General features: G+C 38.2%; 1 protein-coding gene across 1 annotated transcript in view; it reads right to left on the bottom strand.

Annotated features, from left to right (window-relative positions):
• LOC149300583 (protein prune homolog 2-like) overlaps nt 1–10,674 on the bottom strand; it is a 94,309-nt gene extending 83,635 nt beyond the window's left edge. The window contains exons 1-5 of the mRNA XM_089485093.1: nt 10,537–10,674; nt 6,719–6,823; nt 2,402–2,604; nt 1,624–1,787; nt 525–677 (exon numbers count right to left, since the gene is read on the bottom strand). Coding sequence (XP_089341219.1) covers nt 525–677; nt 1,624–1,787; nt 2,402–2,604; nt 6,719–6,823; nt 10,537–10,674 — 763 coding nt within the window. The remainder of the gene's footprint in view (nt 1–524; nt 678–1,623; nt 1,788–2,401; nt 2,605–6,718; nt 6,824–10,536) is intronic.
• Nucleotides 10,675–15,051: the final 4,377 nt, after the last annotated feature.

Here is a 15,051-nt window from a genome sequence, read left to right as displayed (position 1 = left end):
TGTTAACCAACTGGACAGGTAGCTCTCCAACTGCCGTGGAACTATAATTTCCATGATGCACATCTAACCTAAGTAGCTGATTATCAGTGGAAAACTACCTCTGTTCTGAGATACTATGAGACAAAGCGGAGCAAATGTTTTTAGATTTGTTTGTCATCTTTGCCATGTTTATCACATTCATTTGTAAATATCTTCCTGAAATAAAGAAACCACATAGTTCTTGTGAATTCACAAAAAAAAATGTAGAGTAGTCATCATGTCAGTCTATACAGAGACCCTCATAATGCACCCAGGCAATTGACTCCAGGTGACTTCAGTTAACCCGGAGGTACAGCCTCATTTCATAGACATATCCCACAATGTGATCTAAAATGCTTGCAGTCTGGGGCCCTCAATCAAATGCAGGTGTTTCACCAGTGCAGTTCTAAAAAGTATACTGTATTATCAACTAAGTAGTTTGCTTGTTTTCGTAAAACATAAATCCGTTGTTTTCTATAATAGGCATACAGTACGTCAACAATTACCTTGACTATGCAGTTTTGTTTCCTGTAGACAGCTGATAATATCCTGCCGTGGTGGCAGCTCTGGGAACTTTTCTTCCAGCACATAAAGAATATCTTCTAGCTGAGTAGGAATACTTCCGTGTTCCACAGACAAACAATTAAACAAAATGCTTCCTGAAAATACAAATTTCATTAAACAAGTCAAAACAAAAAAAACATCATCCAGCAAAATGTTAAATCAGGAAAGATCAAAATAATTTCAAAAAACTATTTTTGTTTTCTAGTTACAGTAGATGTTTAGGCTTTACTAAGACCACTAAAGGACGCTGAGGGAATTTGAGGACAGACATTAAGAATCTGATCTAGAAGAGTTTATTTGAAGGGTTCCTTCACACTAGACATCCGTAAATATTGCTTACAAGAAAAAACAGATGTTATCATTTTATATGTTTTTTATACAGCCTCAGTGTAATCCTAGCAAAATGGTGTAGGCTGCGTAAGATACTTTGATGCTACATTATGAAACACCAATAATCCTATTTATGGCTCTGTTTTTCTTCCCCACTGCTTGTAGCTGTGGTGGCTATATTGGACATTCCAAGAGAAAAGAAGAAACATAATGGAAATTTGATTATAGCCATTGCAGATAATGAAAGGATAATGAAAGTTACATTTTTCACCATCAAAATAGAATTATATAAGCATTTTTTGACCAGAAAAGTCTTTAAGTATGCAATCACAGGACACTGATCCATATTCATTGTCCACTGTAGGGCACGCGTGTCATTACTTCCAATGCCACCGAGCCACAGGAAACAAAGTTAAAACAACCATCAGAGCCTTTACAGCCTCCCAGCTGGGGTGTAGATAGCACCACTTAATATTCCTGTCTGGTAATATAGTAAGGAAAGCTTGCGCCTATTTTACTTGTGCATTTTTATTAGTCAATACAAAGATACTCGTAACAAACTCTTTACACCCTGCTTCTTTTATGAAGCTCCCTGTGGCCTTTCAAGGCATTGTTAACCAAAGAATGGATCACGCTTTTTAAGCATGGACAGACTTAGAAACACTCCATTAAACTTTTTAGCATTTATTAATGTCATGAGTAATCTCTCACCTCTGAGTAGATGAGCTAGCTGCCGAGTAATAAGCTCTGGTGCCTCTTCAAGAATCTTTTTTGCGACTAAAGAGGAAGATGACTCGTGGAATGCCTGGACTCCATCCAATCTATTATCTGGATTAATGACGTTGACAGCTGATGCCTCCAAATTTGCATCCACACTATGAATTTCAAGAATACATTGTTGTCAGTGAGGATTCAAAACAAAAAAAAAATATCTGATCTCAGGACCACTTGACACAATCAAGGTCTGTAAGGGGACCGGCTGGCCTGGGGAGCAGGGAGGCAAGTGCCCCCGGATGGCCCAAAATTTTACAAACAGGCACAGTCTGTCTTGTGGAGGCGCAAGTGCAGTGGGGTCACGTAATGCAATGTTATGTGAACCTGCAGTAATATCACGGCTGCTTGCACTGTGTGACTGATTCGGCCTCGTGTGTAGCAAAATAGCCATTAGATAGGACTCGTCAAACTTGTTGTGCGCTCCCTTTTCTGTATATTATTTTTTTATTGTGTGTGATCAGACATGAAGGAAAGGCTGCAGACAAGGTACGAATGTGAAGTGTGTGGGGTATATGGGAGCATATGTGAGTGGTGTGTGAATGAGTAAGAGTGTGTAATTGTGTGACTTAGTTATAATGAGTGTGTATATGTGTGTTAGAGCAAATGTGTATGTGAAAATGGCCAGGTACAATACCTGTAAATTTGCTGTTAGATTGCCTTGCACAAAGTTTTAATGCAGGAAATAAGTATGTGAAAACTCATCAGTGCTTAATACCTTGTCAAGGTGCTGATGTTAACAAGCGTTACTAACAGTTTGCCTTCATCATTTAGGTGCTGAAGATTGATCTCATCTTTGAAGATTAGAAATGATTCAGGAATATCCAGCTCCTCCAGAATAAACCTGGTCTCACTGTAGTAGCTAAATTCCACTCTTGAGGAATTTAGAACAGGTAGACAGAGTATGCTCGGTGAAGATGTCTGAAAAGACAGGAATGCATTCAGATTTCAGTGCTCGTGTATACAACACGTGCATTTCATGGAAAATTAAAATCCAAAAACATACAGAGGAGGGGTTATTCACAAAGAAAAAGGAAAAACATACTGTAGGAGTTTGCAGGTGAAGATGGTGTTTTAACTCACCATTAATTATGCCTTAAAGGAAGCAAGCCAAGTTCTACTTCCTATTCAGGGTTCTTTAAGTAATTAAAAAGACACTAAATGTATGTTTCTCTGAAGAAGTCTAAATAAATTTTAAGATGCAGTTGGAAAACATTATTATCCATTGAGGTGTAAGGAATTTTCAATTCCTGCTGCCTGCTGTGAGAAATGCTCTTATTCACAATTGATTAGTAAATATGATGTAGTTTATGTCGATTTAGATTCCCTCTGTTGATCTTAGGTGAAGACAAGTGTCTGACTGCAGGAGCATGACTGTTGTCCAACAATCACTGATTGTAAACAGCTTTGTTTTAAAAGTATCCCAGGCTTCTCCCTAAGAAGGCACATTTAACACACATTGATTAGGAAGGATCACAGACATGACATACAAATATATTAACAGTAATTCAAAATGCTTATGGCATGATCAATATGTTGTGAATGTACAGCCTTACAAAAAATATAGTCAGTACAAGGTAGGCTTTGTTAAATAATTTAGCAGTTATTTAAAATGTATCACAAAAATTAACCCAATATGCCAGCATATGTTCATCTGTCCAAAGCAGATCCAAACTTTGAAAACAAGTGAACATTTAGACAACAGTATGGAGTTCTTGATCATGACTTGCCACTCAACTTGCATGTATGTGAGCTGAACACCCACTGGCTTCAATAGAAGATCATTTCTCATACATGCAAATTGATATGTGCTTCTGTGCATGCACAGACAACATACCACCTATGCTGCCTAAAGTGAATTGCATGTAAGATGCAAATTTAGGGGCACTACCTGTCTTCTCCTGATCTCTCTCCATCTCTCATGTTGCATATTACCAATTGCTTGTCTGATATTTGTTCATGAATGTCACAACCTGAAATGTAATCTTACGTATCTCCATACATTTCTGACCTCATAAGCAAATACTCTCCTACTCGATCCTTACATTCTTCCCATGGGCTAAGGCTCTCCTCTGGAATCTACTCCCACCGAACCTTCAGCATTCACCCTCCCTCCCAAACGTCCAAGAATCATCTCAAAACCCACTTCTTCAGAGAAGCCGCACTATCTTAGCTGCTAGAGCTTCCTTGTCACTGATACAACCACCACACTACCTCTCACCCTTTCTCTGTGCCTTATGTTTGTCACCCCATTCCCTCAAGATTCTAAGCTTGTGAACAGGGCTCTCTCCACCTAATGTATCGGTTTGTCTTAGTCTGTCAATTCTCGTCTTGTCATACCCCTTGAATATATGTATTGTATTAAGCGCTGCGTAAATTGCTGGCGCTATATAAATAAAAGATAATAATAATCATAACTAGAGTACCCAATTGAAGTGAATTGGAAAACTGGAATTCTTGCATTTGGAGCAGTGTTTTTGTACATGGAGGGCTTCTAGTACTTTTTTTGCTCACCATAATATTACATAAAGTGTTACTTATGTACTTTATGTGTTATATTTTATTTAACTTTATTTTTAACATTAGTAGTCGCCTACTCATGATCCTATGTCACTCAGCAACCTCTGCCCTCAAGACCTTGAAACCTCCTGGAGCTCAAAACACAGTGTCAATTAACTAACATAGCAACATATAACGTGTAAATACAGACATTGCAAAATGTCCCATACAAAAGCCATGCACTGCCAAAAAGGCTGCAAGTGCAGATCGAGTGAATCAGTAAGGTAAGGCATACATGGAAAACCCCATTGTTTCCGCTAACCCTACTAAGCACATTTTACTAGGTGCCCTGCTGACTTCACAACGTAAAATAAAAATGGAGTTCCCTTTTAAACTGGGATTATGCAGGTTTACACTGGATTTTTTTTCCAGATGCCCTCTTCTTTCCGGCAGTTGAACCTGTTATCTGAACTGCTGACCTTAGATGCCAATGATGTCCACTTTTACAAGTTTCCTAATGCATTCCCTACAGAGCATTTCCTGGTATACCAGAGGATCAATGTTTTACAGTAACTATGATAGTATTTTTGATTCCTGTTTCAAAATGCAACTGCAGTGTAAATGTGTGAAGCTTTTCTATGCTACACTATGGGAAAAATTAGAAGAGCATGCCTTAAAATCTTGCTCCTTAGCCATAATGAAACATTTGATACAAAAGAGCTGACACTAACATGATTTGATTTTTCACCACATATTCACTAATAAATAAAAAAAATTTGTAAAATATCATTAAAGTCACAAGTACTGTAGCCGGGGGTGAAAATACCATGTGTTTGTCACGTAATTCATTTCCAGCTCACCCTTCTTCAGATTGCACTTAGACACAATAGATCAAAATTGGAACTGAGATTGGTTTGTAAATTGCTGCTAAGAGATAAATGTTCTGTTCTCACTGTGTCAATTATTAAGAATCTGTAACTGGCCTGCGATCAAATACATTTTCAACAGCAATAAACTGATACTCAAATACGCTTGTATGCCAGATAATGATGTTTCAGGGAAATGCACACTCCTAATTCAAAACAAGCAGAACAGTTACACACAAAAAAACATACCACAATTAGACACCTCTTTACCATGATACATTTAATATATCACTTGAATACAGGGTAACACAACATAATGTAGCTTAAACCCCCAGCATGCTTCCAATTAAGCCTACAGGTTGAGCCAAAACAAATTTACCTGTTGATCCCATTGGTAGTGGTAGCCTAATGTCAGAAACAACATGGACAAGGTCCTATACAGACTCAGGATAACCAAGGATGCCAAATATAGAAAACAATGCAGGTAGGACTCAAAATACAGTGAGAAAGGCCAAGGTCATAAACCATGAGTAAGTCAGTACAGAACCAGGACAGGTGCAGAAGAACATGGAGAACAAGGTAACCCTACTCAGCCTGGAGCGTTCGCTGTTGCTTTAAGCTCATGATGTTTCTCAACCACTAGTGGCCGCCCTTGTCACTCTGAACCACTCAGACCTCATTAGTGCATGCAGCTGGACCCTGTTACCTGGATTAAGCCTACCTATTTAAACCTGCCCAGCCCTTCAGTCAGGGCCTTTGCATTGATGTTGGTGGACTGTTTTGCTCTGGCCCTGAGTACCTGTTCCTGCCTTGTTCCTGCCTTGTTCCTGCCTTGTTCCTGCCTTGTTCCTGCCTTGTTCCTGCCTTGTTCCTGCCTTGTTCCTGCCTTGTTCCTGCCTTGTTCCTGCCTTGTTCCTGCCTTGTTCCTGCCTTGTTCCTGCCTTGTGCCCCGTCCAGTGGGGTTCCTGCCATGCGCCCCATCCAGAGGGCTTCCTGCCGTGCGCCCCGTCCAGTGGGGTTCCTGCCCGTGCGCCCCGTCCAGTGGGGTTCCTGCCCGTGCGCCCCATCCAGAGGACTACCTGCCGTGTGCCCCGTCCAGAGGATATCCCCTGCACCTGGGCTCCTACCAGACCTGTTCACTCGGTTCGTGACAGTAACAAAACCTCACGGTACCAGAGCACAAGAAGATGGGTCAAAGAGGCCATACAAACGCTAAACATTTGAGCACAAGGTACAGGAGCTCAGAAACAACGAATGTTTAAGGTACCAGAAAACAAGGGGTGTGGAATTCAGAAACAAGGACTCAGTATCAGCATAAAGAGGAGCATTATGATCTGTCAAGGGAGTATGGCAAAGAGCAGGCTTAAAAAAGGAAAATAACAAGCTAGCGTAAATTGTTGGCGCTATATAAATAAAAGATAATAAAAAAGATAATAATGGCAAAATGGCTGTCAGGTGTGTGTGACCCATAAGTAGCCTGAGGCTGAATATTCCAGCAGCTGCAGGAAGGCAGTTGACAGGCCGGCAGCCACCAGTGTGCAAACAACAACAGGGTTAGAGTTTATGTCAAAGGCCAGACTAACAGTTGGTTATTTATAAAATGAAGTGCTTAGAATACAGTTTCCTTATTTTGTTTGCATTCTGAAAAGAAATGTCAAAAGTAGTCTTACCTTATCTAGATAGTAGGCATATGCTAACGTGGAAATAATAGAATCCAAATCACAGCATTTATTTCCAATGACAATGTGAACCTTTTCCAATTGTTTAGCTCGATCCTGAAAATATAATAAAAGTCATTAGTAAACATGCAGAATAACTCGTTTAGGGGGCATGCATGGACCATGTTCATCTCCTGTGCTGTGGGATGGAGTTGGTTAAATGGGCACATCTTTAAATAAGCAAAATAAAATTACATCCCTTGAAATCATAATCACAAAATATAAAATATAGTGTAGTATATTACAGTATGAAAATAGCACTATTGAAAATTCTGTAGATTTTACACTCACTATTTTAATACTGCTCTATTTTAACAGCCGAGGAGAGGTTGTCCATGGTGGTAGTGGATCCTCACCAAGTTACTTCTGCTCCCCTTGGTATCCCAAGCAGAATTAGAACACAGCCATATAAGTAAATAATGAAATTAACTCAAATAAGAAACTGTGAAAAAGCCCACATACAAAGGGTAAAATGCAATGTGTAAGAATTCACTCTTATTTATTTCTATTTATATGTTTTTATATTATCCAGCATTTGTAACCTTTTGTTGCTCTATCGGTTGCTCTTTTATGTAGACAATTTTTCTTGTATACTGGACCCAGTGATCTTTACTGAGTTTATCAATGTAGGCTATTTATGCTTTTTTTTTCATTCTGCCTCAGATACCAAGGGGAATAGAAGTAACCCATGAGGATCCAGCACACCCATGGACAACCTCAACTCACGCTGTTAAAATAGAGCAGTATTTTAGTATTTTAGCCTAGAGTTCGTCAAAGTCCATGTCCAATGGAGTGATTGAGCTGCAGCTGCCAGAGGGGTGTCCTTGTCTCCTAGACGTGTCCTCAATCCTGTAAAATCACAGACACTTGCATCTAGTCAACAGCTACTTGTAAATATCCAAGCTGATTTGTGAGGGATGGCATGAGACTGATATATGACTTAACTAACGTGACTAATAAGAAAACCTTTTAGTTGACTGATCCCATTATGAGTTCTCACTCAAGCACATTAAATCAATTAAAAAAAAATAAGGTTCCCTAAACTTGTTTTGGTACAACATCCTTATGATTTCCGCAGGGATCTTGTTACTAATGTTTGTGATTTAATTAAAGATGTCACATTTGGTCATCAATCTAGTACTGACAATGTCCTACATGATAGGTGTGTTCTAGAAGTTCTGAGAACTTAACCTTTATGTCTTAAAAAACAAGGGACTGACTGAACCTATGGAAATAAACTATGGGTGCATGGAGAGCTGTATCAAAAAATGGCAGCAGTAGCATATCAAGAATCCTAAAATTATCTCCCAAATTATAGCTGCCACTAATGAGAAATATTACTATGTCTTTATAGAAAAGGGAATTGATAACGGTGAGAAATAATTATGCAAATCCTATGAACTGTAATTTAAAATGGTTGCTCCTATGTTATGCTAATAAGCATAACTGGGAACTCTCAATGTTTGACTCAGAGTCTCTGGGTGAAGCCGTCCTTAGTGCATGGCACATTGAGCAGTTATCCAGAGACCCTGTCAGGACTAGAGCACAGATCTACTGGGGTGTGCACTGTCCCAGAAGAAGTCTCCCTACCTTCTCCATTGACCACTACCACATCCCTGTCTCATTTCCTGCAGCTTCACTTCTTCTATATTATTACTTTTGTCTTCACTTCTGTATATGGGCAGAGCCTACAGGAACCACAAGGACAGCCTTTCCCCTGTTCCACCAATCAGAGGAGAGGAAGTGCCCAAATCATATGTAATGATAGGAGTGATTCTGTACCACCATGCTATATGACTGTATGTGTATGGATCACTATATAATGATAGGTGTTATACAGTAACACCTTCTGTGTCAGACTCACTAGATAATGATAGGAGTCATGCTGCACCACAGTCCATGTCTGGAACACTATATAATGATAGGAGTTATACAGTACCACCATCTGTGTCTGACTTTCTATATAATAATAGGAGTTATGCTGTATCACTGTCTGCGTCAGACCCACTATATAATAATAAGAGTCATGCTGTACCACAATCTGTGTCTGGCTAACTATATAATAATATGTGTTATATGTTTTATGTTGCTGATTTTTCACTTTTTTCCCCATTTATGTTTGTGGTGGATGCTAACTGGCAGGAAATGTGTATTTTGACACAAATGACCTATAACAGTTTCATCCAGCCTTTGCAGTATGGAGGGCTATACACCATTCAGAAGCACAGGCCAGGAGCCAGAGCTTGTCCACACAGTGCTGCAATATGGTCAATCATTATCCAGTTCCCTGTATATGCACACTCAAGGTTATCTCAAGCAAGGTAAAAAATACAATAAAAGCAGCAAACCCTATTTGTGTAAATACCCCCTTAACGCTATAGTTTATGATTATTCTTGATGTTTGCTATAGTTTATGATTATTCTTGATGTTCTATTAGTTAACAGTACAGTGTTTCATCTCTCAATCTCGATGCTTAACTACAAGCCATTTCTTTCATCTCATAAAACAAATTTCTGATGACACTGACCTGCTTATTTAAAAAGATCAAGGATATGCTAAATTGTGGGAAAGAGCTAATCTACATGCCTACAATGTAATTCACTCTTCAAAACCCTGAATGAAAAAAGGGATCACCACAAATAACAAATTATTTGTTTTGAGATTTCTGTAGATGGCTTTGATATGCGAGCATCGGTTTATTATTTCCTCTCTGTTGTTTTTATTTATTGTTATACAATTAGATTATTAGTGAAGATCTGTACCTCCCATAGAGGTGAGAATAATTATCTTGCATATTAACCCAATCATTGAGTCACGGATATCTTGTATTTGCTGGCACAAGAGAAGGAGAAACTGTCAGACTGATTATAGGGGAGAATGTTTCAGTAGAATCACTCTTTAAGGCTAAACCAACAAAGCTTCAACAGTGTCAAGTACACTTAGGATCAAGCAGATTCCAGAACATTAGGCATTTTAGAACGGACGGAGGAAGCGTGAAATTCAATATGAAAATCTCAGAATATACAGTAAAATGATTGCATAAGCTCTTTACAGATACAGATAGAAAAGAATATTTGAAGTGGACATCTCAGTAACATTTGATCTTCTCTTGTTTGGTAGATATTTGGTTTCTAGTGTACTTTTGCATGGTAGGCGCACTTTAAGCAAAACCTTGTACATATAATGAAATAATTGAGTGTGATTTACATATAGTGCAGGTTTTTGGCTGATGTATCATTAGAAAAAATTTCTGCATGTGATTGTCTAAAAGAGCAGCATTCCCTCATTCGTTGAAGATCTTGGCATGAGGAAGTTAAAGGGGTAAGAAAAATTTGCAGTCGGCTGCCCTTGCTGGAAAATGTTAGGCTGTAACTAAATTAGCAAAGGTTAATACCCCATCCAGCAACTGTAGATACTAACCTGAAGCCCTGGGGAAACAGTATTTCACTAAGTGACCTTATTTGAAACCTGGTAAGTTCCTAGCTCTTGTTATCTGTCAGTTGTGTTTTGGTTTACTGAGCAGATTGGGTATATTCATATTTATTCATTCATTCATACCTCCTTTCAGACTGTATATTTGTTTCTTCCCCTCTTTCTCCATTTTTATTCTTCATAAGAAAAATAAATATATCCATATTAGCCAAAGAGAAAATGATGTCTTTTTATTGAACTAGCTGAAGAAAAAAAAGCAATTAAAATGTGACATAAGCTTTTTGGACTTCTGAGGTCTCAAAAACATAAAATGTATCAACTTCAACTAAAGACTTACTTGTTTGGGGTTTCCCTTGTGATGCCCACAAACTTTCTTCATGTGTTTTTGCCCTATGTGTGTTTCTCCACCTATATGTGTTTCTGTCTTCTGTCTGTCTTGGAGGCAGGAGCGCAGTGGGGTCACGAAACTCAACATTACCCGACCCCATGATAATAGCATGGTGGCTTGCACAGTGTGCAAGCAACTACAAGGAAAGGATCTAGACAACATCATGGTATGACATATGATGATGGGTGATATACGTGAGGTGTAATGATGTGAGTACGTTTTAGTTTAAGTATATGAGATGGACACTGTGTAAGTGTGTATGTTACAGTGAGTGTGTGCTGTTGTGTTAGTTGCTGGGGGCCACTCAGCTATACCTGACCACTGAGCCAGAAGGTGCCAACCCTCCTCTGCTTGCATCCCTGCTTATCATTTGTCCCCAAAGTTTTCCACTGAACCCCTCTAAAGAAAAATGTATATTATATTTGAAAATCTGATATTTTGCTTTAACCATATATCTGCCCTATAGCATATCTTGTAATATTTTCCATGACAAAACAGACACACCTATGCTTTAGGACTTGCTATGAACAGGGGTGATGTTAGGTTCCAATAAATGATCTGGGGTTTGTCTTGCAACTAGCTTACTTAAAGTATTACAGTGTAGTGCTGCTGGCTGTTAGTTGTGAAGAATAGTAACTATATATAAATATATAGATACATTATTTGCAGGAAAATAACTAGAAATGAAACTTCATGAAAACGTGTGACTAAGGGATATGGGTGCTAGAGAGGGAGCATTGGGGGTATGTTATAGTATTGCTATCTTACTGTGGATTTTCTGCCTCATAAACGGTTTTATTAAGTTAAGGACAAGGAAAGTCAACAGCATATTTCAAAGTTGCATTTAATTGTAGTTTACACTATGAAAGTTACCTCTTTCTGCCAAATTACTGCCGTCAATTGACTCTTACATTGCAAGCTGAGCATGACACTGATTGCACATCTCGTCCTATTAAAAGCACCAAGTAAGATGTTAACAGTAAAGTTTGGCTTTTCACCAAAAGCTATAAACACTACAATACTAATGCAAATTTGCAATGTATTCCCAAAAAAGGATGCTGTCAAACATATACCAACGGGTCCTTCTTTGAGGAATGTCTAAATACTTCCCCAAAGTTGAACCTTGGGATAACTAATAAAATTAGTCATGACATTTTTTAGACATGTGGGAACAAATGAGTGGGTCTTAATAAACTTAAGAAACCATATTCCCTTTCCTCTGGCAATATTTTATTCCATGTAGAGACCCTAATCAACAGATGTATCATACATAAAGAGTACACTGGGATAGTCTAACATAATCACACTATTATCTCTTAGAATAAATAAAACTAGTGTTAATCAACAACACAAACATGTTTGTTTTTGTTGTGATACCACAGCACCTTTCTGATAGGTTCAGCGAACCCTAAAATTCAGTATTTAAAAGAGAGCAAATGCTTTTACACATTCTCATTACGCTGTTTCCATGTTGGCGTGACACCACTGCAGGGTGCTACAAAGTTATTCAGTTTTTCAACATTGAGTAATCAAGATCCTTTCATATGTTTTAAAGAAGTGTCATATAAAATATTGGGTAACAAAAGCAAAGTCAGCATTTTACATACCATATGCTTATAAACGTTATTCTGTTGGGAACCAATTAAAGTGTGGAGAACTTGGGACTCAAGCATATGGAATAAGACAGAAACAACTTGTCTTGTCACTGTACTGCAATCTCAGTACATTGGCTAAGGAGCCATTAGATGTGTACACAAATAACTTATTTACAAAAAAAGCTGTGAATTACTGAGATGATATTGTCCATTTTCTATGTTGGCTCCCCTGAGGCATCGCAGGATAACATTTTGCTAAAAGATGGGCTTTTGTGTTGCAAGCTGTTTAAGGAAATTGCATATGGAAATATGAGTTGGTCTTATATTAACTCTTAGATACTCACAAATGGATGTGTTGAAAATAGCTAATGAGGGAACATAAATTGTGATTATTGCGAATGATGATTTTAAAAAAGCCCGAAAGAAGCACCCGCTTGGTCGTCATAGAGCATACACGATATTGGTCTGGACAACAACAGCCCCATGGTCCAGTCAGCAGAGCACAATCTGGTGGCTTAGACATGGTGTTTTATCGTATGAAAAAAAAAAACCCAATACTTATCATGTACCCATTGGATGTACCAATTGGGTACAAGTGCCTTCTGAACTTATCTGTCAAAAAAGGTATTATTTGCTGAAAATGTATATTATGACATGACAATTGGGTCTATTTACTAAGATGTCCAGTGGACCATTGAAGTCAATGGAAAATGCAATGCATCTTTAATCCACTTGGGGCCCCTTGTGTATCGTACCTACACTCCCGCATAACCAGTGGACTTTTGGAATCCAATGTGAACAAGCAAAGAATGTTTTTTTAGCAGCTGTTTTTATTTGGCGGGGTTCTTATTTGATCTTTTGGTGTCACCTTTCATTTGGCCAAAGATTATTATTCAAGGACAGTGTAATCAAGTTGTCTTGCTCTGGTGTATATGCCTGCATATTTCACCTCCCTTACTGCTGCAAACGCTCAAGTTCTGCCAACTCGCAAGTATTCACCGTTTAGTGCATAGACCTTATTAACTATAGGAATGTCGAAGGTTGTACACTGGCTCTCGTATTCAAAACTCAACTAAACTGTGGGATCCAAAACAGCAACAGATGGAGGCTACTGGCACCTCCTGCTGGTAATCTTGACCTATAAAGACGTTACCTGGAATTCCATGTGTTCTACCCGTTGAATAAAACAAATCACTCCAAATCACTCCATACCCAAGAGGTAGGTAGGTTTAAGTACCCCCTTGTTCACTGATGTCCCATATGCAAGGTCTAATCCACTCTGATAAGGCAAATGAAAAAGTCTCATTAAAAACTTCCACTATACTGTATAGGTATTTACTTATGTATATTATATGTAATGAAAGAAAAAACTGAAAAACTGTAAATACTAAAGAAATAAAAAAAATCTAGAATATTTTGATTATTTTTTGTTTCTTCAATTATCTATAAGGTACCTAACATTTCTATATCTCCCAAATACTACATGTATTACAACTTTTGTAAAAAAAAAAAAAAAAAAGTCATTGGAAAGTGTAGTTTTTCATATCTGTCTGCTTATCTGTACAGAAAACTAAATTATTGCAACTTGAACCTAGCAATGATTCAGCCTCAATTTCTTTCCACTGCTATATAATCACTACTGCAAGAAGACAACATGCACTTATATTTTAAGCTGAGTACTGCAGTAATTTAATTATTTAGTGCAGCCTTAAACTGTAGATTCAGAAAGGGAATATTGACAATTGTTTGGTGCCTCTTAGTAGACGAGTAGAACATTTCTGTGGTTAGCATGGTTCTTCAAATCAATACTGGAGTGGTCTGTATATATACAATCAATTACGAGGAAGCAGTCTTATGTCCTTACAGAAACAAAAAAACACATTGTTTTTAATCAGATTCCTTAAATTTATTTATTTATTTATTGTTAATTTTTTTAAACAAAAATGATGGAAGAAGCTACTTTGCAAAAATAAAAATCATGATTTTATATTACACAGTAGATACTTTCAGTGACTGAAAACATACTGGGTACAGCACAGATACCTTTTTAATGACCCCATAAAGGGGGAAGTCACACAACTAATTGGCTGTAGGAGCAGGGTAAAACCTGAACTGGCTCTTCCCAGGAGAAAAGTACAGAGGCAAGACTGAGGCTCAGAAACAAAGGTTCCAAAATTGAATTGGGCTTGTATTACTGATGTTGATAGGAGTCCATAACTATGACTGTGCAGCAATAGTACAGTTTGGCTGCAGATACGACCAGACAGCCTTTAGGTCTAATGTTAGAAAGGTAGAGGAATGAGAGAACGCCCTTGATAGTCAGGGGTCCTCAAATCCTTCCGTTACTTCATGCAGTGGAAAGAATAAGAATAGTAGTCTCAGAAGAACTGGCATATCTACCATCCAATACTACAAATAACAGACATCAAGGGGATGAGGCAAATGTTATGGTAATATGAATGTCCAGGAAAGCATCAGAGCCCTACCCAATGCACACTAGCCATTCCAGAGTACAGCTGGCTCATACCAAATAATCACAGGGTTAACCTGGAACAACTGGCTGGGAAGGGAGATCTCAAGAAATGTACTATTCACTGACAATCTCATAGTTCCCTTAGGTTTCTGCATGATGATTTTAATTGATTTCAATGGGGACTTAACTTGCAACTCTGATTCATAAGAAACTAGCAGCATTTGGATATTGGGGCTTATCCTACTGAAATTCCACAAACAATATGTGCATTCCATTCCCTGTTACTACATTATCCATCCCAAAGACAAATGCTTTGTACGGTTTCTGAAGTTGACAACCCAAACCAACCTTCAGTAACTTGCAATCTTCATTGCAATCTTTAAATGTATTAATTTA

The sequence above is a fragment of the Sceloporus occidentalis genome, unplaced genomic scaffold (assembly GCF_023333645.1).
Source record: "Sceloporus occidentalis isolate IW3139 unplaced genomic scaffold, rSceOcc1.0.p SCAF_24, whole genome shotgun sequence".
In the NCBI taxonomy this organism is placed as follows: domain Eukaryota; kingdom Metazoa; phylum Chordata; class Lepidosauria; order Squamata; family Phrynosomatidae; genus Sceloporus; species Sceloporus occidentalis.
This window is presented reverse-complemented; position numbering and strand designations above follow the sequence as displayed.